The 24,173-nt window shown below is 46.7% G+C and overlaps 2 protein-coding genes and 2 long non-coding RNA genes across 5 annotated transcripts in view; all 4 read left to right on the forward strand.

Moving 5' to 3' along the window:
- Nucleotides 1-3,066: 3,066 nt before the first annotated feature.
- Nucleotides 3,067-5,581, forward strand: LOC144201042 (uncharacterized). The gene is made up of 3 exons (XR_013327255.1): nt 3,067-3,198; nt 4,855-4,899; nt 5,394-5,581. It is a non-coding gene; the product is annotated as an uncharacterized LOC144201042 (long non-coding RNA).
- Nucleotides 5,582-5,601: 20 nt separating this feature from the next.
- LOC144201044 (uncharacterized) lies at nt 5,602-6,853 on the forward strand. 2 transcript variants are annotated; one of them, XR_013327256.1, is made up of 3 exons: nt 5,602-5,749; nt 5,844-5,898; nt 6,102-6,853. It is a non-coding gene; the product is annotated as an uncharacterized LOC144201044 (long non-coding RNA). The 2 variants fall into 2 exon arrangements; XR_013327257.1 differs by having other exon boundaries at nt 5,670-5,749; nt 5,812-5,898.
- Nucleotides 6,854-7,436: 583 nt separating this feature from the next.
- LOC144200064 (FH1/FH2 domain-containing protein 3-like) lies at nt 7,437-12,094 on the forward strand. Its single transcript, XM_077721949.1, has 7 exons — nt 7,437-8,144; nt 8,223-8,384; nt 8,597-8,787; nt 9,670-9,859; nt 10,131-10,263; nt 10,326-10,475; nt 11,775-12,094. The coding sequence occupies exons 1-7, from the start codon at nt 8,016-8,018 to the stop codon at nt 11,852-11,854; spliced, it is 1,035 nt and encodes a 344-aa protein (XP_077578075.1). The 5' UTR covers nt 7,437-8,015; the 3' UTR covers nt 11,855-12,094.
- A 133-nt stretch (nt 12,095-12,227) lies between these two features.
- Nucleotides 12,228-24,173, forward strand: part of LOC144200355 (sodium/hydrogen exchanger 5-like) — a 13,877-nt gene continuing 1,931 nt past the window's right edge. Inside the window, 11 exon segments of the mRNA XM_077722448.1 lie at nt 12,228-13,111; nt 13,210-13,275; nt 13,278-13,525; nt 14,333-14,491; nt 15,000-15,078; nt 15,358-15,535; nt 15,612-15,832; nt 16,100-16,302; nt 16,387-16,476; nt 16,699-16,769; nt 16,896-17,022. Of these exon segments, the coding sequence (XP_077578574.1) occupies nt 12,895-13,111; nt 13,210-13,275; nt 13,278-13,525; nt 14,333-14,491; nt 15,000-15,078; nt 15,358-15,535; nt 15,612-15,832; nt 16,100-16,302; nt 16,387-16,476; nt 16,699-16,769; nt 16,896-17,022 (1,659 nt within the window). The 5' untranslated portion in view covers nt 12,228-12,894.

Raw genomic sequence — 24,173 nt, forward strand, 5'->3', positions numbered from 1 at the left:
CTGATGATTGGCTCCAGAAGGAGGGTTTGGACATTTTATATGAAGTGCTAAATGTATACAAGAGTGATTGTTAAAAAATATATATCCACTCTCACCAGTCTGCATACCTTTCCCATTACTTACTCTGAAAATGTACATTGTTTATTATATCACCCAAGTCTTGTGTACGTTCTATACATTCCACACTTATCTTGAGACCCATTATTCCTTCTTCCTAGCTGCACAAGAAACCGCAAAGATCTCAAGGCCTAGGTACTAAATCATGTGAATTAAAAGACGAGCAAGCTTTAAAAAATCTTAATATAAAAATTCCTTTGTAACTGAAACCCACCCACACATTTTCAAATTCATGCCCACTGTGAGAGAGAGTTAGCATACAAACCGTCTTTTTATTTATTTATCTTTTACAGCGATTTTGAAGTGTTACTGTCAACTCAATCTTTAAACTCTTCAATTTATAAACAAGCAACCAAAATGTCCGGAGGTCGAAACTATAGAGATAAAATTAAACTCACTAAATGTTTTCGCTAATCATTGTAATTATACTTGTTTACGAGGGGCAATGTTCTGATACTACTTGCATGTTAAATGTAAGATATATCCCCTACGGCAGGGGTGGCCAACCAGTCAGAGACCAAGAGCCACATTTTTTACCGTGTTACCGCAAAGAGCCACATTTTTTACTGTGTTACCGCAAAGAGCCACATCACACAGATTTATTGTAAATGTCACACACCAGCATAGTGTTGTACCCGCGATTTTCCACGGGTAGAAGGTGGTAGTATTTCGCCTTTAAAAGACGGGTGAAATAATCAGACAGGTCCTTCGTGGTATTTGTATTTCAACCAACTTTAGTTATTTAAGCAATTCACACAAAACATAATATACAATAACACTCAAATATATACATAGTAACATATTAACAACCCGTTATAATCCAAAGCAATGTACTTGCTGCATAAACGATTATAACTTATGAGTATTGTAACTTGTTACCTTTTGTTCCGGCCGTCATTTACTGCATACTATTATGCTACTGTTATAACGGCGGCCGAAAGTAGCCTGCTGTAGACAATGCACCCGAGACGCGCACATTCGCGCACACACATAAAAAAAAGTAAACAACCCACGGTCGAAGGTAGCTCGCTTTAAACAATACCCGAGACTCGCACATTTACGCGCACACATAAAGAAGTAAACAAGCATCACTAAGCATTACTTTCTTTCTGACATGCTACTATTGCCTCTTGCACATCTCACACTCAATCGTTATTCAAAACAAAGCAACATACCTTTAAAAGACGGGTGAAATAATCAGACAGGCTCTTTGTTGTATTTCCAAAACCAACTTAGATAAATGTCTGAATAGCCCGTTATTATACCCTACCAAGGTCTATGACAGGGATGGGCAAACTTTTTGACTTGCGGGCCACTATGGGTTATAAAATTTGAACAAGGGGCCACAGCAGTACATTGACTGCTGGGCCAAATATAATAAAGCGTTGCTTGTAGTATCCAAACCTCATAGTACAGCAAGCACATGCAAATAAATGTTCAACACGTTTCACTAACATTGAGGACTGCATTTTCCAAATGCACAAGAGAAATAGTAGGCCAAATAGATTAGAATAGAAAACTGTGATCTATCAACCCTGGAGATTGCATCTGTTTTTAATACAATTCAATTGAAGGCACCAAGTAAAACAAATATCAACATTTATTGAAATCTTGATGAATATAACTTTCAACATTCAAAACATTACTACCCAACAACATAGGCGACTAACCTCAATCCTTTCTGTCCCGCTGCAGTGCGTAATTAAAAGATGCGCCCTTTCAAACTTTCAATTTTTTTATCATAGTAGAAAAACTCGAACTTTCAGTGGGAACAGTGTTGTTGGTAAAAATGAGGAGCTGAGCAGTGTCTTTAATGTCCGTACTTTCATCAAGCGCTAATGAAAATGACTCAAAGGTTGCCGCTTTTTTGTTTAACTCGCTCACTATATCTTCATCAATGAGTTCCACACGGCGAGTTATTGTCCTGCGTGATAAGCTGATTTTTTCGAACTTGCCTTTGCTCTCCGGACACAAAACACCAGCTGTCTCTATCATGCATTCTTTCAAAAACTCGCCTTCGGAGAAAGGCTTGCTAGCCTTTGCCAGTTTGAAGGCCAGCAAAAAGCTTGTCTTTGTGCTTGCCTCTTGAATTGCAGTTTGCCGGTGAAAAAAATTCTGCTGACTCTGCAAATTAGCCACCAATCTCTGAGCAGTAGCCGCTCGTTGTTGTGTTGACTGTTTGCTAGCGTAGTTTGCATGCTTCGTGGCAAAGTGACGGCTGATATTGTACTCTTTGAAAATAGCAATAGTTTCTTGGCATATCAGACATACAGCGGTTGATCGGACTTCAGTGAAGAAATATTTAGTTGTCCACTCTTTATTAAATACACGACACTCACTGTCCACTTTCCTTTTCTTTGGTCCGCTCATTTTTACAGAAGGGCTCAAATGACAATGAGAAAATTAAAGAGGGATAAATAAAGAGAAAGGCGCGACTCAACAAAGGCCTAAATGTCAGCGCGCCATTTATAGGTGAAACACGGTATTGCATGGACAAGATGTAATGAATGATTTATGAAGCATTATTATTTTATTTATTGGACAAGCTCGGCGGGCCGGATTAAATTGTCTAACGGGCCGTATACGGCCCGCGGGCCGTAGTTTGCCCATGTCTGGTCTATGACCATTGGTTAGTCATTACGTCATCGCCCCGTGTTTAACGCATGCTAGCGGCATGAGTCCCCTTTCAACTTAACACCTGCACTCATGTCTAACATCAACTACTTCACCCTGTCACACTCTCCCCCACAAAAACAAATGTCGTCCCGACATTAATATGCTCCCAAACATTTCCACTTTGGTGAGCCGATGCTCATTACAGTCCAGGCGGCCCGGCCACAGTTCAAATATAATCCACAACTCGTACGGTCCTACGGCGTACAACTGTGAACCTGTATAAAATCTCGCGAGAAATTAAATAACCGCATATAAGTATTTTATTTTGTAAAACGGAAGTCTCCATTTTGAAGGGACGCAATGACGTCACTTCCTTTTTCGCCACGGTCCTCTCAAACGGCACGATGTTAGCGAGCTCCAAATGTTTGTCGGAAGAATTTGGACTGTGTTCGTCCGTAAAAGAACGTGAGTACATTCTATCCTAATAACTCTAAAGTTGGCTATTTGTATCTCTGCGTTGTACATGCGCCGCAGTTGCAATGTTCCCCGAATCATGACCGTAGTAAGTTACTGTATTGACCACATGGCCGCCATGTCTGGTCGGCGTTTGGCTTTGAGGTTTGGTAATTATCTCCTTGCAATTGATTTCTCTCTCTTTATTGCGTTTAGTGGGACGTTCTTTCGGCTTTAGTAGTATTTTAACCTGTAACCTTTTTTGGTAGGCGTGATAGACCTCGAATTTGCCCATTTAAATGTTAGCATTCCCGACGTGAGGCTTTTGTTCAAAATGGCGACTATTAAAAAAAAGTTCATTCGTTCGTTCCTCTAATCTGCCATTTATTGACAAAGTAACACATGTCTAGTGGGTTAATATTACTAAAATGTGTTTAATAGTAGTGCTTAAATTATACAGATTTTGAAGGGGAGGGAGAGAGAGATACAGAGAGAGAAATGGGGGGGGGGATTTATTGCCACCCTCTGAAAAACAAAAGACAGGATATTGAATTGGAAAATAACGTTTTATTTCTTATAATTCGACATATATTTATAAAGTAACACAAAAATAGTAGTTTAATATTACCAAAATGTTTACTATGAAGACCCTAACAGTAGTACTATGAAGAGCCGAACAATAGTACTATGAAGACCCGAATAATACTACTACTACTAATATTCATTATCTTTGCAATTTTCCACTGCCTACTATTATTCCGGTGCCTACTATTATTCCGGTGCCTACTATTATTCGGGTGTTCATAGTAATAGTAGTACTAAAATTATACAGATTTCGAAGGGGGCTGGATGTTAATCCTTTCCCACCCTCTGGGAAAAAAAACAAGAGGATTTTGGATTGAAACAATGTTGTATTTCTTCTAATCCACCATCTATTGACAAAGTAACACAAAACTAGTGTTTAATGTTATTAAAATGTGTTTTATAGTAGTACTGAAATTATACAGATTTTTGAAGGGGGAGAGGGAGAGAGATGGACTCCAACCCTTTTTACACATCAACACGCTCGTTTCAAAGCAACATTTTTTAAATAAACTTGGAAAATAAGTTTAATCTAACCTTACACTAAACATAATTCTAATTTTGTTCTGCATTTTCATATCTTCCTTTTTCCCGGCTGGCCGGGTTCGCTGTTTATTCCGCTTCCAACCTGATTTTCACTATCGATGGGCTGTTTGCTTTCATATTCCCTTCAAAATATTCCGAAAATGATGCACACAAATGTCCTCACAATGGGATAACGCACGACCACTTGCCAACGATAAGTAATATATATTCCTCGTAATAGAGATCGCTACGCCATTTGCGCGAGTGACGGGGGGAAAACACTGTTATACACGAAAGAGATGCAGCAAAAAAGACTAGTGCGCTATAGTCAAACAGCTACATGTCTTGCTTTCTCGTATCTCGAAATTGGTCTTGTATCTAGAGATTATTTGCTCGAAACTTTACTCGTATCTCGAATTGCTCGTATGTCGAGCTACCACTATATATTGTCAATTTTAAATGATAATATATATTGTTGTGCCTTATATTTTTTTCAAAGTAAAAAGTACTGCAGCTGTAAATAGTTTGGGAAACACGTTCTAACTCCATACCACTTTACAGGTTCTTCTGGGCGCCAACGCAAGTCGTCTCAAGATGTCGTCTCATGTAAGTTTCTTTGAATTGATTTGACTTTTAATTGACTAACTCTAACCCTGAAACTAGTTTATTCGTAGGCATGATTGATGACATAACCCGCAATTGGTCTTGAAACCCAAAATGCCTCCCATACGCTTTGATTTAAAAAGTATTTCCCATTAATATGGTCTCTTCCTGCCATCTTGTGGCTGTTTTGAAAAAGTTCACCATACAATTATTTTTCCCGACCAAAAACTCAGCCACACCCTCTTTGATTTGAAAATTACTTCCCAGTAATATGATCTCTTGCTGCCATCTTGTGGCCGTTTGGAAAAAGTGCACCCTGCAATTATTTTTTTCCGACCCAAAAACCCTGCAATATTGTCCAGTAATGTGGCGCCCCAAAAGAGGTGACCCCCCCCCCCCCCACACACACACACACACACACACACACACAGTCGGTCATTAAAAGGCTTTCGGTTTATGTGATAGATGGCAATTTTCCCCCCCATTTTGTCATCCAGAGTGGCACGAGTTGTCGTCAGACGAAGAATCTAAAGACCAGGACGATTCCCGGTAGGCGTGCCAGGAGGCCGTCTATCCGTCTGTTTTCCAGGGAGAGAGAGAGGTGAACCGAGGCCGGCCTGTCTTCAACAAGGTATTCACCGGGCGTGCCGAGGTCCTCTGGCAGCACGTGGTGAAGCTCCACGCCCTGGCCACCTTCCACCAGAAGGCCAAAGTAGCCGGCGTGACGGCCATCGCCGGCCTGGCCCTGGCACCCTTCACCTTTGGGACATCGCTCATCGCCACGGCCGGAGGGATCAGATCGGCTTCCGCCAGCATCTCGAACAACGTCAATAACATCCAGTAGCGCAAGAAGGTGAGCGCCTAATTTGGGATAACACGTTCTTACCCTATACTACTTTACAGTTTCTTCTGCAGACCCTTAATAAATGCCACATCCACTTCTGCAGACCCTTAATGCCACATTTGGACATCAACGCAAGTCATCTCAAGATGTCGTCTCGTGTAAGTTTCTTCTAATTGATTAATGTTTTTCTGTTTAGTGTATTCTGGCACTTTTAATTGACTATAACCATAACCCTGAAACTAGTTTATTCGTAGGCGTGATTGATGACATAACCCGCAATTGGTCTTTAAACCCAAAATGCCTCCCATACTCTTTGATTTAAAAAGTATTTCCCATTAATATGGTCTCTTCCTGCCATCAGGATCTTCTGCTCCCGAGAGGACAAAAGCCAATTGGGCCGGCTGATCTAGGGTGGGGGGGCATTTGGGGGGGGTTGAGATGCTTTCATACCTCCACACCCTCCTTGCTGATGGCAAAGTCGTCAAAGTTGAGGATGGCGCTCTTGATGACGTGAACGGCGGGCAGGACCGTCATCCCGATGTTGATGGCGGTGCTCCGCTTGGAGTCCAGAACCAGGATCTCGGACTTTTTGCTCTCTGGCGCTTTCTGCGCGCATGCCACCCCCGCGGTCAAAGGGGCCCCCCCACCAAACGTCGGCGACGGTCGTCCCGGCTTACCTTGGCCCATGGCGTCTCTTTGGCCCTGGACTCAAAGAGATGCTCCAGCTTCCCCATGTCCACTTGGACCTTGTCCAGTGACGTCCACAGGGTGCCCCGTCCGAAGCGGCACTTGGCCGGCGTCTCCGTCTGCTTCAGTTCGCGCCAGAATAACTTGACCGTCTTCTTCTTCTTTGTCCCCGACGGCGGGGGAGGAGGAGGAGCTGGAGCGCCGGGTAGCGGTGGTGGACGAGGAGGAGGAGCCAGACTGCCTGGAAGGTGCGGAGGAGGAGGAGGTAACCGCTCCAGGGGTGCTGAAAGGCAGGAAAAGTCTGTGGTGTCCAGAACGTCCAGGTCCTCCTCCTCCAGGAGGTCTGAGAAGTCCAAGTCTTTAATCCGAAGGCTGGCGCCGCACAACTGGAAATGGTCCCACGCGTCCCCGGGTCCCAGCGAGGCGGTTTCCAGGCGCTGACGGGGACTCTCGGCGTCCACTCTGTTCGGCTGACGCGTCTGAGGCTTTTGGAGACGGCAGAAGAAAAAAAAAAAACATCTCGTCAAGTTCCGTGAAGAGCAAAATCCATAGCGGGTGATTCATAATGCACAGAAAGGGAGCTCAAAATGACACAATTGACCCAGAATCGCCCCAAAGTGTGCCAGCTGTGCCGCGCCAGGGGTCTTGACCTGCTCTTCTCGGTCCATCTGCTCGGACGCTTCCGGCTCCGTGCCGCGCGAGGAGGTCACGTCCTTGTCGGGGGCGGCCACGTCCTCGTCGGGGGCGCCCGCCTCCTCCGTCGAGACGGAGAATCTCGCCGGGACCCCTGCCCCGAGTTGGCCGTCGTCACGGCCGGCGGCGGACGCTTTGGAGAAGAGCATGTCCAGAAGGAACTTCCTGTCGTCGGACAGCGTGCTGATCTGGCGGCGAACGGCGGGGAGCTCAGGTATGCCTGGAGACAAAAGGCATGCTGAGGTTATTAGGATTTAAAAACAACAACAACAAATACGCCCCTTCACCACCCTACCCTCCCACATTAAAAGGATCGGACAACTACGGCCATCGAGGACCGCCAATGAGTTCATTGGGACATCAAACTTTTTGCACGTTTCCATTCTTTATCAAGATTTTGTTTCCTGGGTTAGGGTCAACCATACACCGAGGGGGGGGAAACAAACTTTCTAAGCCTGGAATGAGGCACTCGAGCAGGTGAAAATCAGCCGCGGACTGGGCGGGGGGGTTAACCCGAGTCTGTGGCGACTGCACCGTGGATCCTTGACCCGTGTGGTATTTTCAAATACATGGAACTATTATTTTTTTTTTTTTTACAAATTCAAACAAGACAAAGCTCCGTCGACTAAAAAAAAATACATCTATTAGAAGATGACCATTTTTGTTCATCCGATCATTGTACGACTGCAAAGTGACGTATATCGTCACGGCCAAAAAAAGATGGCCTTGGAAGGGCAACTTTCCCATGTTTTCTTTTTGAGCCATCCGCTTTTGTTAAAATGATCAGATAGCCAATAGCACAGGGATAGGAAGGGGTGTCCAAAGCGGCCACAACGCAAAGGGCCACAAGAACGGCCGCAGGACCTCGGCGGAGCGGGCAAAGAAAGTCCCATTGATGTTTCAGGAGATCGCCGAGCCCCTGTTTGACCTGAAGTTGGGCATGGAGCAGCTAGCCGGCAACCGGACCTTCAAGAAGATCCTGGCCACGCTGCTGGCCGTGGGGAACTTCCTCAACGGCTCCGAGGTGAGTGCGGGCGGGCGGGCCTGCGGCAGTGCGGCACGCCTTAATCCCTTGTAAGCCCTCCACCCATCCCTCCTTCAGGCCGGCGGCTTCGAGCTGGCTTACTTGGAGAAGGTGGCAGAGGTGAAGGACACGGTCCACCGCCAAACTCTGCTCCATCACGTCTGCGCCTTGGTCACGGAAAGCGAGCCGCGCTCGTCCGACGTCTACTCCGAGATCCCCGCCGTCACGCGTTCGGCCAAGGTGCGTCCCGGACACGGGGTTAGCTTAGGCCGGAGTTTAAAAGAGCCCGCCGCCGGACTCGTGGACCACTTTTCTGGCGGTGGTGAAAGCCACCTTTTTATTTTATAAATGGATGAAAGAAAGAAGATCAAACCACCGAGAATGGAGTGCAATTTTGGGCCGAGAACGAGTCGGGGTCTACTTCTAGTTCTCTCTCCCTCCGCTCTCTTTAGGTGGACTTTGAGCTGCTGGCGGACAATCTGCTCCAGCTGGAAAGACGCTGCAAGGCATCCTGGGAAAACCTTCAGGTGGTTTCCAAGCACGAGACCAAAAGCGCCCTGAAGAACAAGATGGCCGACTTCCTGAAGGACTGCACTCAAAGGATTCTCGATCTCAAGGTGGTCCACAGGAGAGTCATCAACAGGTCCGTCCTCCCTTCCGTCCTCCCGTCCGTCCTCCCGTCCGTCCTCCCGTCCGTCCTCCCGTCCGTCCTCCCGTCCCCTATGCCGCCGTGCTCGCCGGCGGCGTTTGTCAGTCCCGTTGCCGGAGAATTCAAATCCAACAATCGCGAGGTGTTGCGTCCACGGGAGACGTCCAGGCCGGGTGGGAGGAATTCTCATGAATTTAGCTGCCTGAAGTAGTACGGGGAAGAAGAAGTGGTAACATTACGAGATTTAAGTCTGTTCCCCTTTTGACGCTAACTGAACCGGAAGTTGTTTTGGGTTCGGGGGCATCTCCGTGGGCGCGTGGCATTTTGCATAATATCTGGAGGAAAAGTCCAACATTAAAACGAGGTTTAAAAACGTCCCATTCATTAGTTAAACATCAGTCGAACTGAAAGCTGTTCGAGTTCTCCGGACATCAACGTTGATGACGTTAGATCCAACTGGGAAAAAATGGATTTGTGAATATTGGGGGTTGGGGTGATTTACTTCCCCTTGATCAAACTTTAATGATAATGAGTTTCTAATGAGAATATAGGCAACAGTTTGAAGTCGGAAGACTTTCAGCAAGTTTCGCCTTGAGATTATTTCAATGCAAAAAGTGTGCCTGCCGCAGCTCAGACGACAGTAAAGAAATGATTTCAAAGTTTCATTTTTCGTAAATGCGCCCATGGATGCGGGCGATAATGTCATCATTTACTTACGCTTTTGCTTATCAACAAATATTCTTGATTCAACCGCTTTACGCACGTGCGTTTCTAGGTGGGGAAGGCAATCACTAAAGGCGCCCTGCCCTCCCTCCACAAGTCGTGTAGTGTTCATGCCATCCACAACTTTACTAAGGCTCGTGGCGTTGCTCGCAGGTTCCACTCGTTCCTTCTGTTCCTGGGTCAGCCGGCTGCATCGGCCCGGGACACCAAAGTGACGGGCTTCTGCCGGATCATCAGCGAGTTTGCGCTGGAGTACCGCACCACCAGAGAGGCGCTCACCCTCAAACGCAAGCGTGACAAACACAGGGAGAGGACCAAAACGCGGGGGAAGCTGATCACCGAGGTCAAACTCTTTTTCAAAGCATTTTCTTCTGCATTCTTTCTGCTAGACTCATCTTTTGCTCTCCATTGAAACGACTCTGCCCCAACTGGGCGTCCCAAAACGACTCTGCCCCAACTGGGCGTCCCAAAACGACTCTGCTCCAACAGGGCGCCCCAAAACGACTCTGCCCCAACTGGGCGTCCCAAAACGACTTTGCCGCTAGTGTGCATCCCGTCCGTTTGCACTGCGAGATTGACGGTTAACCCGTACATACTCTTTGGCCTGGTTTCAGACGGAGAAGTTCTCTGGAGCGCTGCCACGCCCCGAGGGCTCGGCCCCTGTCTCACCGGAGGCCAAGCACCGGACCATGACCCGGATGCTGACCCAAGATGACGGCAACCGGAGACGCTCTCACGCCGTCGGCGGTAAGGAGCCGTCCGATGGCCTTTCAAAGGAGCACTCTAATCCAGGGTCGCCCGCGCCACAGCGTCCCGCGGCCAGTCTCCGTCGCCTCGGGACCACCGAGACCGGTCGGACGACATTATGGAGCGTCTGGTGGAGTTGGTGACCCGCGACCCAGAGGCCAGGGCGTCCGCCCCCAAAACCCGGAAGCGCTCCCGGATCAACAGGAAGTCCAGTAAGCCACGTGCCGCCGCCGCCGGCTTCGGACGCGCTCTCCGTCTTGCGGCTGGGTTTTGGCCCATACCTTTCCTGGCGTTTTCCTAAGGCGTAAACTGTTGCCTGCCATTCACCTCCAATGACATCCAATTGGCTTAAAGTGGGAGCGCCCACGCATACCTTTCGTCCATCGCTGTTCGCTAAGTGCCGGCTAGCGATAACATTATCTTTTAAAAGTTGATTTTATGAGATCTTCTAAGGATTAAATTTGGAAATATTCAGGCCACTCTAAGGACTAATGCAGTACGTCAGGGAGAATGGAGATCAGCGGTCCCCAACCTTTTTCCCCACCATGGACCGGTAAAGCTCTTTCTATTTTCATGCGGACCGGTGAATGGGGAGGGTTATCACTTGAGTCAAAATTGTGTGGGGTCGGTGCACAAACGACACCCAAGACGACAAAAAAAACATTTCCCAAGCATAGTAGCAAGTATTTGTTATTATAACAACTTTCATCATTTCAAGTAGGAGAATGAGATTGAAAAGGTTAATATTTCTTACTCCGACGAACCGGCACTAGGCGGCCCGCGGACCGGTGGTTGGGGACCACTGATGTAGATGACTTTTTCCAAGTAGATTCACAAAGTATTTTAAGAATGAGTACCACTCCTTGAAATCATTTCACGTCTCCTGAAATTTTCGGTGACGGATAATCACACAACTTCAAAGTATTGCAAATTCTCCAGTCCCACTCCCTAGAAAAATAAAATATTTCTATTTTTTTTTTAAAAGCATCTATTCCCCGAGGGACAGGATGGAGCCCAGTTTGGGACGCATTGTACTTTTGGACCCGCCACCACGTGCATTGTTTTGGTCAAAACACACTAATCCGGCCGAATGTCTCCCTCCCTTCTTCTCTGCTGGCGGCGGCGGCCGTCCGCGGCCGTCTGCCCTCGCCGACATCGCGGCGGCCATCTCCGCTTCCGTCCGTTTGACGACAAGCGATTTACGTGGGCCCCAGTCCGACTGACCCCGACCTTTGGCGAAAAAAAAAAGCCACAGGTACGGACGGTACTTTGGTCGGCGTCCGCGTCTCGCCGTGGCTTCTCTTCTGCCCGATGTTTGCTTTTGCAACAATCCGGCCGGAAAGAAGCGGCGCCCGTGCCAGTTTTTGCTTCCAGATAGCCGTCCGTTCGTCCACCCGCTTGGAATGAGCTTAACCCCTTCCTGTAGCCATAGCAAGTCTTTTGAAGATATGTTCCCCTTTCTTTTAACGCTAAATGACGACAAAGTGTTTTTGACATGGGTTTCTGTGCAGTGAGGAGGACGCTGAAAAGCGGAGTGAGCGCCGAGACGTTGCGGGCCCTGGGGCTCCAAAAAAGCGCAGAGGACATATGACCATGGGCCGACGGAAAATGGCAAATACAGAGCACAAATGAAGAAATGCGACTATTTTTGGGTGCTGTCGAGGGAGGGCTACTGTGCACCTTTTTTGCAGTATTTTTCGCCCCTCTTCCACTAATCTTGGGTTTTTCTGCATTTTTAAAATTCTCTCTTCGCTTGGTCTTGTTTTTAACTGTTTGTTTACTGGGAAAAGTACTACTCGAATAAAAATGATTTTTTTAAATACATGTACAATTGTGTGCGTTTGGAGCTATTTTGTCTACAGTACATTGCAGTTTTGCCTTGATGCTTTTGTGGAAGTATTGTACGTAGTTGAGTAGGGAGTATTGAGGCTGCTTTGTTCTCCTCGCATGACTTCAAGGGTGTATTGTCCATTTGGGAGTGTTTAAACCAGTGGTGTCAAATGCATGGCCTGTGGGCCGAAACCGGTCCCCAAGGAGGTTCTGTCAGGCTCTCAGGGTGATTGAAAGTGAAGAAAACAGGAAACCATGAATATGGAGGTGAAAATTGTGAATCAGGGGTGTCTCGTACGCCAGAAATTGCAAACGTCAACCATTTTCAGGCAATTTTAAGGGTGCAGCTCATACACGGGGGCAGGCTTATTTACGAGAAAATGCGTTAAATTTCAAATGTCAATGTGTTCCTGTGCTTCTTTACACCAAAACAAAGGAAAGACGTGATATTTGGGTTATGCATAGCCAAGTGTGCTATAATTTTAATGGTCCGGCCCGCAAAGTCTACCCAGGCGTCTTATGTGGCCCGCGATGAGGAACAAGTTTGACATCCCTGGTTTAGATGACTTTGAGGGCTGTTTGACCTTTTTCGAGAGTATTTTGGCTGTGCAAGTAATTGATGTCTTTTGAATTCTAGGAAAGATACTTGGAAAACACACCTTAAGGCTACTTTTAGGCAGTAATCACAGTAGTCCGCAGAGGTCCAAATGGGGGTTCTGAGGTCCCGCCCCTAAGCCTACCTCCTGGGATTTAAAAGCCTTCCCGCCTCCCGCGGACTCCCAGACGCATCAAGTGGCCGCCATGCTCGCTCGTGCGTCCGCTGCGCTGCTGCTGCCGCCACTGCTTTTCCTCGCGCCCAGGGCGAGGGCGAGCTCGGACCCGGCAGAGGCAGAGGAAGAGCGAGCGGGGCACGGCCACGGCGGCGGGGGATACCGGGTGGTGCAATGGGAGTGGAGCTACGTGCAGACGCCTTACGTCATCGCCGTGTGGCTACTGGTGGCCAGCGTGGCCAAAATCTGTGGGTCCCTCCTGACGTCATGCCTCATGGGATATGTTTAGGAAGCAGGTTTCATTTGTGGACATTTGCACCGTGCCAATGGCGTTTCCTCCTTTCAGTGTTCCAGCTTTCACGGCGTTTGACGCGGGTGGTCCCCGAGAGCGTGCTTCTGATCCTGCTGGGATTGCGCTGGGCGGCCTGGCGCTGCTGGCCGACGACAAGCAGCCGTACCAGCTGGAGCCCGCCCTCTTCTTCCTCTTTCTGCTGCCCACCATCGTGGGCGATGCCGGCTACTTCATGCCGGCGCGCCTCTTCTTCGACAACCTGGGCGCCATCCTCACCTACGCCGTGGCCGGCACGCTGTGGAACGCCTTCGGCACCGGCTTGGCGCTGACCGCCGCCCACCGCCTGGGAGTCATCGGTCAGTCCCTTTCCGTGTCGTGATGGCGAGCAGCTGAAAGGCCTGGAGTATTTGGAAGGAGAATTCCAATCAGTGACCGTGCCTCTTTTTAGCGAGCTGTGGCGTCGATCGAGATTGGCGCTCTTTCATTTGCATTCGTACGAAACCGTTCCAATGTTCAAAGGTTACTTTGCTATAGATTTGACAAATGAATAGCCAAAAATATACAGCACGTGACCCGAGTTGACTGATCAACCAGGGGTATACAATTTCTCCGCAAATGGTAACTACTAGTTCTCTTTGTAACCATGTTTTTTTTTCCTCTTTGGCTTTAATCACCATTTTGATACTAATGTTTTTGGATTGTGGTTAGCGCCTCGGGCTCACAGCTCCAGGGTGATGGGTTCAAATCCAGGTCACGTCCACCTGTGTGGAGTTTACATTTTCCCCTGGGCGTGTGTGTGGTTTTCCTACGGGTACTCCGGTTCCCTCCCACACTCCAGTCTGTTTTCCCATATCCCTCTCCTCCACCACACCCGAATCAAGGGATCAACTCTTCAGCGAGATGTCCCGGTGCTCAATCACCATCCTGATTATTGATTGGGGTATGTTGGTGGAGGGAGACATGGAATACAGACTGGATAGGGGCCCTCCAGGACCACAGCCATTCAGGCTTCCCTAGACTACAGCTTTCGGCGCCGTTGACGGCAGTAGGGTGAGACCGAGGTCCTTTGGTCGAAATGACGGTAGCCGCCTTTTTGTTTTGAACGCGAGCCTGTGTTTTTTGGCCATTTATGCTTGACCTTGTTTCTTCTTTGTTCCCACACGACGGAGCAGATGAGCGCGTGGAGGCGGGGCTGCTGGACTTTTTGCTCTTCGGCGCCCTGATCTCGCCGGTGGACCCCGTGGCGGTGCTGGCAGTCTTTGAGGAGGTTCACGTCAACGACACGCTCTTCATCATTGTCTTCGGAGAGTCGCTGCTCAACGACGCCGTCACTGTGGTGATGATGCGCTTCCTTCCGTCTAAGATGTATTTTTTTTTCCCCGCTGCGGGGCGGCGAGCGTTCCGTCGCGAACGACCGTGACCTTTCCGTCCGTCCGTCTCGGTTGCCGGGAAGAGGCGCGGGAATGCGCGCCGCTCGTTACTTATTCCTTCTCCGTCCCCCGTCGCCGACCATCCGTCACTTAAACCTGGGAAACGGCCCGGCGCACAGTGGAGGTATTTGGGGTTGTACTCATCGCCGTTCCGATAAATCCACAACCATTTAGGATGGACCGGAACCCCCTTGGTCGGCAGCGGCGGTGGAGCATTTAACGATTAGACTTTTGAACAGATTAGCTAGCCCCGCTAATCCTCATCAGAACTCGGAATATGAGCTAATCCCGGCAACTAGCGAAGCGTGATGACCCGACACGCGACGGACGGCCGACACGCGAGCCAGGCCGCTGCGCTGCCATGCCCCCTTGGGCGGCCTTTTTTGCAATGAGCCATTTTGGGTTGTCTTCCAGGTGTTGTACAAGGTTTACATCTCCTTTGTGGAAGTCGGGACAGAAAATGTGCAGATGGCGGATTACTTTAAAGGAATGGGTGAGTGGGCGTCTGTCTCCAAGGCGCTTCCATTGTTACTGGTTCAAAAAAACGTCCCGATCAATCTCATTTATGCCATTTCTCCAACAATTGTGTGATGCTTAAGGTGGCTTAACTCTCCCGTAGGTCAGTGGTTCTCAAATAGGGGGTTGGCCCCCCCCGGGGTGGGCCCCCCCGGGTGGGCCCCCCCTTGGGTCCGCCGGACTGCCACATTCCGCCCGAGTGCGCTCCGGCGTTCCGAGACCTTACGTGTGTGTGTGTTTCTTTTTTGGCTCCTAGCGTCCTTCCTGGTGGTGAGCGCGGGCGGCACCTCGGTGGGCCTGGTCTTCGCCGTCATCCTGAGCTTGCTGACGTGCTTCACCAAGAAGGTCCGGATCATCGAGCCGCTCTTCGTCCTGCTGCTGGTCTACCTGGCGTACCTCACCGCCGAGCTGTTCTCCCTGTCATCCATCTTGTCGTGAGTTGGCCCGGCCGCCCAAGTTGTTGGACTCGCCTCTGTCCTGACGCGCCGGGAGGTCCGTTCGTCCGTCCAGGATGACCTTTTGCGGCATCGGCGCCAACAAGTACGTGGAGGCCAACATCTCGCAGAAATCTCGGACGGCGGTCAAGTACACAATGAAGACCCTGGCCAGCATCGCCGAAACCCTCATCTTCATCTTCCTCGGCATCTCCGCCGTGGACAAGTCCAAATGGGCCTGGGACACGGGCCTGGTGGCGTGCACCCTCATCTCCATCTTCATCTTCAGAGCCCTAGGTCAGTAAGTAGGTCAGGAGTGGAAAGATTTTTCTTGGGACTTCCCTTCTTAAGGGTCTGACTTTTTCTGGAGGCGATTGGATTCTCTATTTAGAGAATGTAACTCCCTCTGTTGGACTTGTGACTCCCTGAGCCCAAATTGCGACTTGATGCTCAAAGAAAATGTGACTTCCAGTGGCCGAGATAGGACATTCCGTAGAAAGAACGTGAATGTGCGCGGAGAGATTGCCACTTCCTTCGGAAAGAACACCACTTCCCTTTGTCCAGGAGTGATGGGTCAAACCTGGGTGCTCAACCGTTTCCGCCTGGTCCCGCTGGACAAGATCGACCAGGTGGTGATGTCGTATGGCGGGCTACGGGGGGCGATGGCCTTCGCTCTGGTGGTCCTCCTGGACGGTCAACGCGTCAAGGCCAAAGACTACTTTGTGGCCACCACCATTGTGGTGGTCTTCTTCACCGTCATGTTCCAGGTGTGAGACCGCGCCAAACCAATGGTATGCCACCATTTTATGGGTCACTGCAGCCAGACAGAACTTCCCCGACCCATCCCTTAGGGTTTGACCATCAAGCCCCTGGTCAAGTGGCTGAAAGTTCCTCGCTCCACCAGCAGGAAACCGACCATCAACGAGGAGATTCACGAGAGGGTGAGGCCTCGTCATCTTTTCCACGCTTTTCACGGCATCGTCATCATCCTCATCAAAATTCATCCAAATGATCCGGGACACACCGATGTGCTCCGGGGTGTATTGTATTGCTCCTGAAAAAAGATCATCCAGATACTTTGAAATCCATCCAAAAGTCATCGACATATTAGTTGGCCGAGACGTTTTTCCACCTTACCAAAAAGGACGCTCTCTTCTTGAAAGGCCTTCGATCACATCCTAACGGCAGTGGAGGACATCGCCGGTCTTCAGGGCTACCACCACTGGCGGGACAAGTGAGTTGCTCGCCGGGCCAGTCTCATCGGCGCCGTGGGACGGATTACTTAGGTCGTCCCTCGACGCCGACGCACAGATTATTTCATATTATTATCTTGGCCGCTCGTCGCCGCCGTATGCCTCAGGTGGGAACAGTTTGACAAGAATTACCTGAGCAAGCTCCTTCTGAGGAAGTCGGCGTACAGGAAGAGCGAGCTTTGGGAGGCGTATCAGAAGATCAACATCCGAGACGCCATCAGCGTCATCGACCAGGTGGGTGGGGCGGGCCGCCCGGCGCCGACAAGGCACTTGACGGCCATTGGGAGCCGGTTGTCAGGTTTAGAACCATATACATTCAATAATTCGGATCAGAGGTAGCACACGCAGAGTCGGCTTGATGAGATTTTCAAAGACATCAGCTGAGGGAGGGGTCGGGAGGTGCCAGCGCTTGGAGACGAGTCCATCTCCTTGCCTGACCAGTTCCAATCCCTACCTCCCTCCAACAGTTGAGCTGGTTTTATTAACAAAGGGTCATGTGACCTAGGTACAAACATAAGGCGGGAAGAAGTAGACAAAGAAGTGGGTGTCGTGAAAGATGACACCCCCTTAACTAAAAGGTGTCATGATGGAAGTTTCCACTGGGTCATGCAAAATTCTATTCTAGTTACTACACTATATAAACCAAAAGACATAATAATAAGCATAAAATACATTCATACTTCACATTTCCCCCCTTTAGTAACTTTGAAATAATTTTCATTAAACATCAAGTTATATCCCTCCTATCTAGGTATTAGAATACAAACATCATCAGCAGGTACTTATCAAAAAGTATGGAAAACAATAAAGTCATTTGTGAAGGCAAAGGTGAAAAACGTGAGATAGTTTTAAGGTTATATAGGAAAACAATAAAATCATTTGTGAAGGCGCAGCTGAAAAACGTGAGGTAGCTTTAAGGTTATATAAGAAAATCCCTCTGTGTCCCTCTTTATGAGCGAACACAGTTTTGAAGTTAAGACATGTACAATTACCCGGATGACGCGACATACTCGTCGCATTTCAAAATGGTGGGAGAATCTTCATTGCGGCATGTCATGCGGTGATACTGTATGTCACTGTAAGCTACCAGCGTGTGCTGGATAGTATTTCAAACCATAGCTTTCATGCAAGGGATTATACACATTGAGAAAATACAGAAGAGTAACATAATTGCAAGTAACGGTGTTAAAAATTTAACCAGGATCGCGAACCACGACCCGGATATTCACCACGACCAAAGTGATGCACCTATAGCTGAGTGATCCTGGGCCATGGCGTTGGCCAAGGCTTTCATTTCAGCTATTGCACGAATAATGTTACCTACGTCACCGATTTCATCTGGGATGAAAGTACAACCGTGTTCTCCGACCATGGCGCACACACCTCCATCCTTGGCTGTTATCAAATCCAAGACCATATGGTCTTGGCGCTCCATTTCTCTAAGGGCTTGTAATTCATCTGCTATGCCCTGTAGAGCCTTGAAAGTTTGGTTAATGAACAGTCCCATACGATAATTCAATGTCTCCACTCGGAGCATAACTTTACAAATTCTAAGCTGAGGAAGTAGTGACAGTATGAATTTTTTGGGGGGTGGACCATAGTTTATGGTCATCAGGAACATCACTGCCCCAAATTGAGTCATGTGGTTTGAATTGCACTGATCTCTTATCCCTTGCCTTTACTCCCCTTAGAAGGAAGGCATCCTGGACCATCTGCACCATTGCACACCGACCTGTCCATGCTGTGGGCAAACTCAAAAACACTGTATGGCCGCATAGCCAATACCCATCATTTTGAGGATTAGTGCCCATTACATCAGGGAGAGTGTAATAATCCCTGCAGGTGGCACCCGGGGGCGCTCCTGTGGCATTGAACTGGTCTTTGTTAGTGGTGTTTCGCGTGCACGGGGTAATTACCTGACTGCAGCACTTCATGGGGACTTCCCCCAACGGCATGGAGTGGCCAAAAAGGGACATGATACTGGCAAAACACACGGCTTTAAAACCACGTGGGTATGGGACGTCGTTCAACATAGCAAGATCTGTCCAATTGTATTTTAGGAGTCTTGTAAAATGTCTACCCGCCAAATGTGGTACAGTCGGATTAATTTGGGGAACTGTAGCCCTAATAGCAGCTTCTAGGTACCATGGAGGTGTGTTGGTGTCATAGTCGTAGGGATTAATTGGCTTAAGATAAACTGGCGGGGTGCCTGTGGAAATAGGTATACGACTACACACAACAATTTTCATTCACACCGGACAATTTCTTCTGAAACATCATGAAATTATACCACACATTTTCTTCATAATAATTCTTTTGATCACTCTTTTCATACCACCTCACTCTTTTTTGCGACAGTAGCATGGGACCATCTTGATTTCCTGCTCGAGTCTCAGTGGGCAGGGCATCCAGCCACGCCCAGGTTGTGGCTGATAGTAGAGTCGTTGTGATGAGGGTGGAGGCAGCTTTCATTTTGGCTTCTGCGCGGGAATGCTAAGTCTACGAAATGTCAAAGTTAAGCGAGGGGCGCTCGGGGCAGGTGAGTAGACGTCTGATGATGTTCCACGGACAAGGGTTTTGGTACCGTCCGGCTTGCAGTCTACTCACAGTCCCCTATGTTTCGAACCACCTTGACCTGAGATTGGTGAATCTACGTATACCTCTCAGCAATCTTTGCAGCAGTGGAGGTTGGTGAGTTGGGCCACGAATGGGTCTTCCCATCGTGGAGAGAACCAGGACATCCTTTTTATGACTCGGATCAGCATCCAGTCACCTGGCTTCACCACCTCCTGCAAAGTAGACAAAAGGGGATCACGGCAGCTTGCATGTTCTTTGGACAAGTTTCTCCAGACAGTTACCATCCATTCTGTGATTAGGTCTGCCTTGCCCTTAGCCTTTTGTCATGTTTCACCTTCCCATAGAGGATGTTGAAATGGTCTTCCATGAACATTTGTTTGCTCTACCAGTCCCACACTCTTTGGACGTTGTCCTCGTTTGGGCCTGAGGTTACCTTGCACACCAGGTCTGCAACAAATCAAACGGTTCCTACAAAAAATTTAAAAGTAGGTATTTAGACCTCTGGGACATGGAACACACGCTGTACTATGTCCATCATCCCCCCTGTTGAGACATGGTTCAATCCATGGCTCAATTTTGGAATAATTTTTGGGAGGCACGCTAGGCCTTTAGCTGTGTACAGGTCTTCTGCAGACTGTTCTGTGTTCTTTTTGTATAGATGCATCTCTACCTTCTGTGATGCAATGTTTTGCATATTAATTAATACTGTTTTCGACTCAGTTTTTGTTGTTGTGAATACTGTGCAGTAAGTGTTTGCGCTGCTGCTTTAGCTGCTGTCGTTTGTTTTGTTTGTTTTGTTTTGTTTTTGCACTACAAGCGCCTGAGGATTGCCCTCAGATAGCGCTAGAGCTGCCACTGGAACGCGGATTATTTCATCCGGGGGGTAGTCGGAGGTGAGGGGCAGTCAAATGTCTCCGGCTGGATGAAAAACGTAGGGTGCCACGGTCCTTGTTGGCAGCTCTGAGTGGTATTTGTTGGAATTCGCAGGCCGCAGCGAGCGGCCTCTCAGGAGACACCACGTGAAGGTTTCCAACTTTGTCTCCCAGCTGCTGTCGTCTTTAGCGCGTGCTCAACACCTGCATACGGCCACTTGGTTGGGCTTAATTCTCTAATGGACAAAAATCACAACAATCTTACTTATTCCATCACTTTGCTTGTGAAAATCTGAATGCTTTATCAGTCAAAAGTAGATATACTAGCTGTTATTCTATTGTGGTTGCTGCTTCCTTGTTAAGATCAATAACTATATTTGATTTTTCCTTTCCTGCAATTACACAAATTAACTAATCATGCTAAAAATATGAAGAATACATAGAGCAAACCAGGCTGCCTTCTCCTCAGGAAAACAGCTTTCCCGCTCTCTGTAACAGTTACATTGACATCAATTAATATCCAGAAACAAATGTATACATTTATAATTCTGAAAAGAATTGAACGCACTAAACTGTAACAACCCCTTGTTTATCAGGGTTAATATTTTCTAGCATAATTGTCCTTTAGAGCAATTAAAACTCATTACTTATAAATTGCATACTAATCAAGTCCCAATTCAATTAACAATGTGTATTGCGTTGCATATTAGACTCAATTATTTGAAATTCAAAATATCCCAAACTAGTAGTCTTTTTTATCAAATGTAACATTCCATTGTCTTTGGAGTTTGCCAATCATCTCCTTTAAAACTTTCTTAATCAACATTTTCCAATAGTCTGGCATAAAATCAAAATTTAGTTACATATCTATCCATTGTAGTCTCTTTTTCTCTCTAATCGTTTACTTTAAAAATCTGTAAGAAGGTTTGTTCTCAATTGAAACGCTTTCACTCTTTTATGGAGACAATAAAACCAATATAAAAGTTCCTTATGGTTTATGGCATTGCTCCTCGAGCAATAATCTTTCCAATCAATATTGGATGCTTTCCATTACGTCTGATCACGTCAATAAGCTTATCTTACCTGTCTCCTCAAACGTTTCAACTGAGAGAACCTCCTTACAGTGCAAAGGTGTATCTGCATTCTCCTTTTCAGCTATTTTCATGTCTGCTGTTTGGTCAGCAACAGTTGTACGGATGTTCTCATTTTGGGTTGCTCGTGCGTCTTCTCCATGTTTCCTGTTGAAAAACACAGTCTTCTTCTGCTAACTCAAAATTAGTGCGTTTCTTTAAAGTTTTTCTTTTATACAGATAGCCAGATTAGAGTCATCCTTCAGCTCCAATCGTGTAGTGAATAATGGCGTTTGGTAGGGTAACGAAATATGGAACATTTTGTCAATTCAGTCAATTAATCTGTTAACACAATTTGGATGCCATTATCCCTATACATCAATGGTACTTTGGAATTTCATATGATGCACTGTTTTTGTTTTTCTCAGTGCTTCAAATTTTCGCATTGCAGATTTGTTCCTCCAATCCAATGCATTATCATCAAAAAAAATTTCTTTGGACTAAACTATTTTCCTTGATTTTTCATCGCCATCCAAAAAAAAACTTATTGGCGATTTCAGAAATTGATTTCAAATTTCCAATCCTTCGCTGCCATCCCTGAAAAGGGCTTATTGGCAGTTTCAGAAATTGATTCCAATTTGCTAAATCCTTTTCCACCTTGATATCTAAGGGATCAATTATATCTTGGTGGATGGCCAATCAAGAACACAAAAACACAAAAAGACAAACAACCATTCACGCTCACACGCATTCATAATCAGACATCAGTGGTCTGCAATTTTTTTATCACTAGTGGAGAGCGCCATCCCTGAAAAGGGCTTATTGGCAGCTAACCACCTTTTTCTGTCCTATCAGCACTAATCATTCTCAAAAGAACTAGGTTAATAGTCATTAATATGACTCACACTAAAGCATATTTCATCTAGTGATGGAAAAACAATGAATTATATTTCGTGCACTAAACATGATTCATCTTATTCCATCCTATAGAAATCATGCTTATCCTAAATTAATTATTTTATCTAAACTTGTCAGGTACAATTTAATAATTTGGATCAATGCCATTTCTGCATTGTAAACTTCTCGTTTGATATCATTAACAATTTGGATGAATGCCATTTCTGTCTCCTCTGCCTCTAAATTCTTATCTCCCTCTGCTCTTGTTGATGCGAGGTAACCTGAGACATCTTGTCTGGCATTCCAGGAGACCCCCAGCCTGGTACGAGGGGGAGAAAAGGAGGGGGGCCACGGTCATTTAGCAGGCCTGGCATCCATCAAACCTGTCCTGCTGGCGAGTTTTGGGATGGGTTAGGGAAAGAAGGCTTTTTTTTTTCACCCCATTTGGCCGCCATTTTTCCTTTGTCCTCGGCTCAGCCATTTTTTCTTCACATGTGCTTTGCCCTTTTCACCCCCCACCCTTTGTCTTTATTCTTCCTCCACTCTTTCATATATGTGCAATTATCCTGGAAAATGCTTTAGCATAAACTTCATGTTGGTTGAGAGTTCTTTGCTGTTTGTTAAACCCATTTTTGCAACTTTTCTTTTGTTTGAAGATTTTTTGAACTTTTTCCAAACAATGGTCAAATGTTACTCTATTAATATATTTCTTTAGGATTTTTTAGGGACGTCCCAACTAATTTATTATCTTATTTACCCGCCTAGATAGTCGTTTATACTCTTATTTTGCGCGGCAATCATCGAGATTTATGACTGCGTCACGGCATATTTCAGGTTCATATATATATATATATATATATATATATATATATATATATATCCTTTCGGTTGATATATATATATATATATATATATATATATATATATATATATATATATATATATATATATATATATATATATATATATATATATATATATATATATATATATATATATATACTTCATATGAAGATTACTTTTATCAAGCGCTTTTACTCATCAGGTGCTGTATTTTTGGAAGGTTTCCCTTATTTTTAACAATCTCCAAAAATCCTTTACGAGGGATTCTTTCACCCTCTAGTCTAAACCGCGTCACCAGTTTTCCTTACGAATGTCACCTATGGCCGAAGTGTACATTCGCCGCATATCTTGTGTATTCCCTTTATTTTTTTTTTTGACATACATACTCCCCAACGATATGCAAATATTTCCTATTTATGGAACGTTTTTCTTCGACTTTTTCACGAGAGGAAAAACGGGATTTTCACCAGCTTTGTTATATATAAATTTTAAACAGCCCTACCGTCTCTTGTACGTGCATCCTCTCTCCGGCCGGGTTCCTTCTTCAAACGGGCCGCGATCGACCGAAAAGCCCCCTCTTTCAAAGTAAGAGGGCTGACGTCAGTAATTCTTGGCCTTCAGTCCACCGCGGTCCAAGAAATTCAGAAATGAATCCCCGGGTTTTTCGGCACCAGAAAATGTCAGGTTTATAACCATATACATTCAATAATTCGGATCAGAGGTAGCACACGCAGAGTCGGCTTGATGAGATTTTCAAAGACATCAGCTGAGGGAGGGGTCGGGAGGTGCCAGCGCTTGGAGACGAGTCCATCTCCTTGCCTGACCAGTTCCAATCCCTACCTCCCTCCAACAGTTGAGCTGGTTTTATTAACAAAGGGTCATGTGACCTAGGTACAAACATAAGGCGGGAAGAAGTAGACAAAGAAGTGGGTGTCGTGAAAGATGACACCCCCTTAACTAAAAGGTGTCATGATGGAAGTTTCCACTGGGTCATGCAAAATTCTATTCTAGTTACTACACTATATAAACCAAAAGACATAATAATAAGCATAAAATACATTCATACTTCACACCGGTGTCATTCGGTCAACGTCACGTCGGCCGTGGCGGGCAAGCCGTCGGCCTC

This window comes from Stigmatopora nigra, chromosome 8 (assembly GCF_051989575.1).
Source record: "Stigmatopora nigra isolate UIUO_SnigA chromosome 8, RoL_Snig_1.1, whole genome shotgun sequence".
NCBI classification, from domain to species: domain Eukaryota; kingdom Metazoa; phylum Chordata; class Actinopteri; order Syngnathiformes; family Syngnathidae; genus Stigmatopora; species Stigmatopora nigra.

What these genes read in the sequence shown, in the direction of transcription:
- LOC144200064 (XM_077721949.1), top strand. Translation starts at nt 8,016, where the DNA reads ATGTTTCAGGAGATCGCCGAGCCCCTGTTTGACCTGAAGTTGGGCATG. An exon ending in ACTTCCTCAACGGCTCCGAG is followed by an intron (nt 8,145 to 8,222) that starts GTGAGTGCGGGC and finishes TCCCTCCTTCAG; the next exon opens with GCCGGCGGCTTCGAGCTGGC. An exon ending in CCGGATCAACAGGAAGTCCA is followed by an intron (nt 10,476 to 11,774) that starts GTAAGCCACGTG and finishes GTTTCTGTGCAG; the next exon opens with TGAGGAGGACGCTGAAAAGC.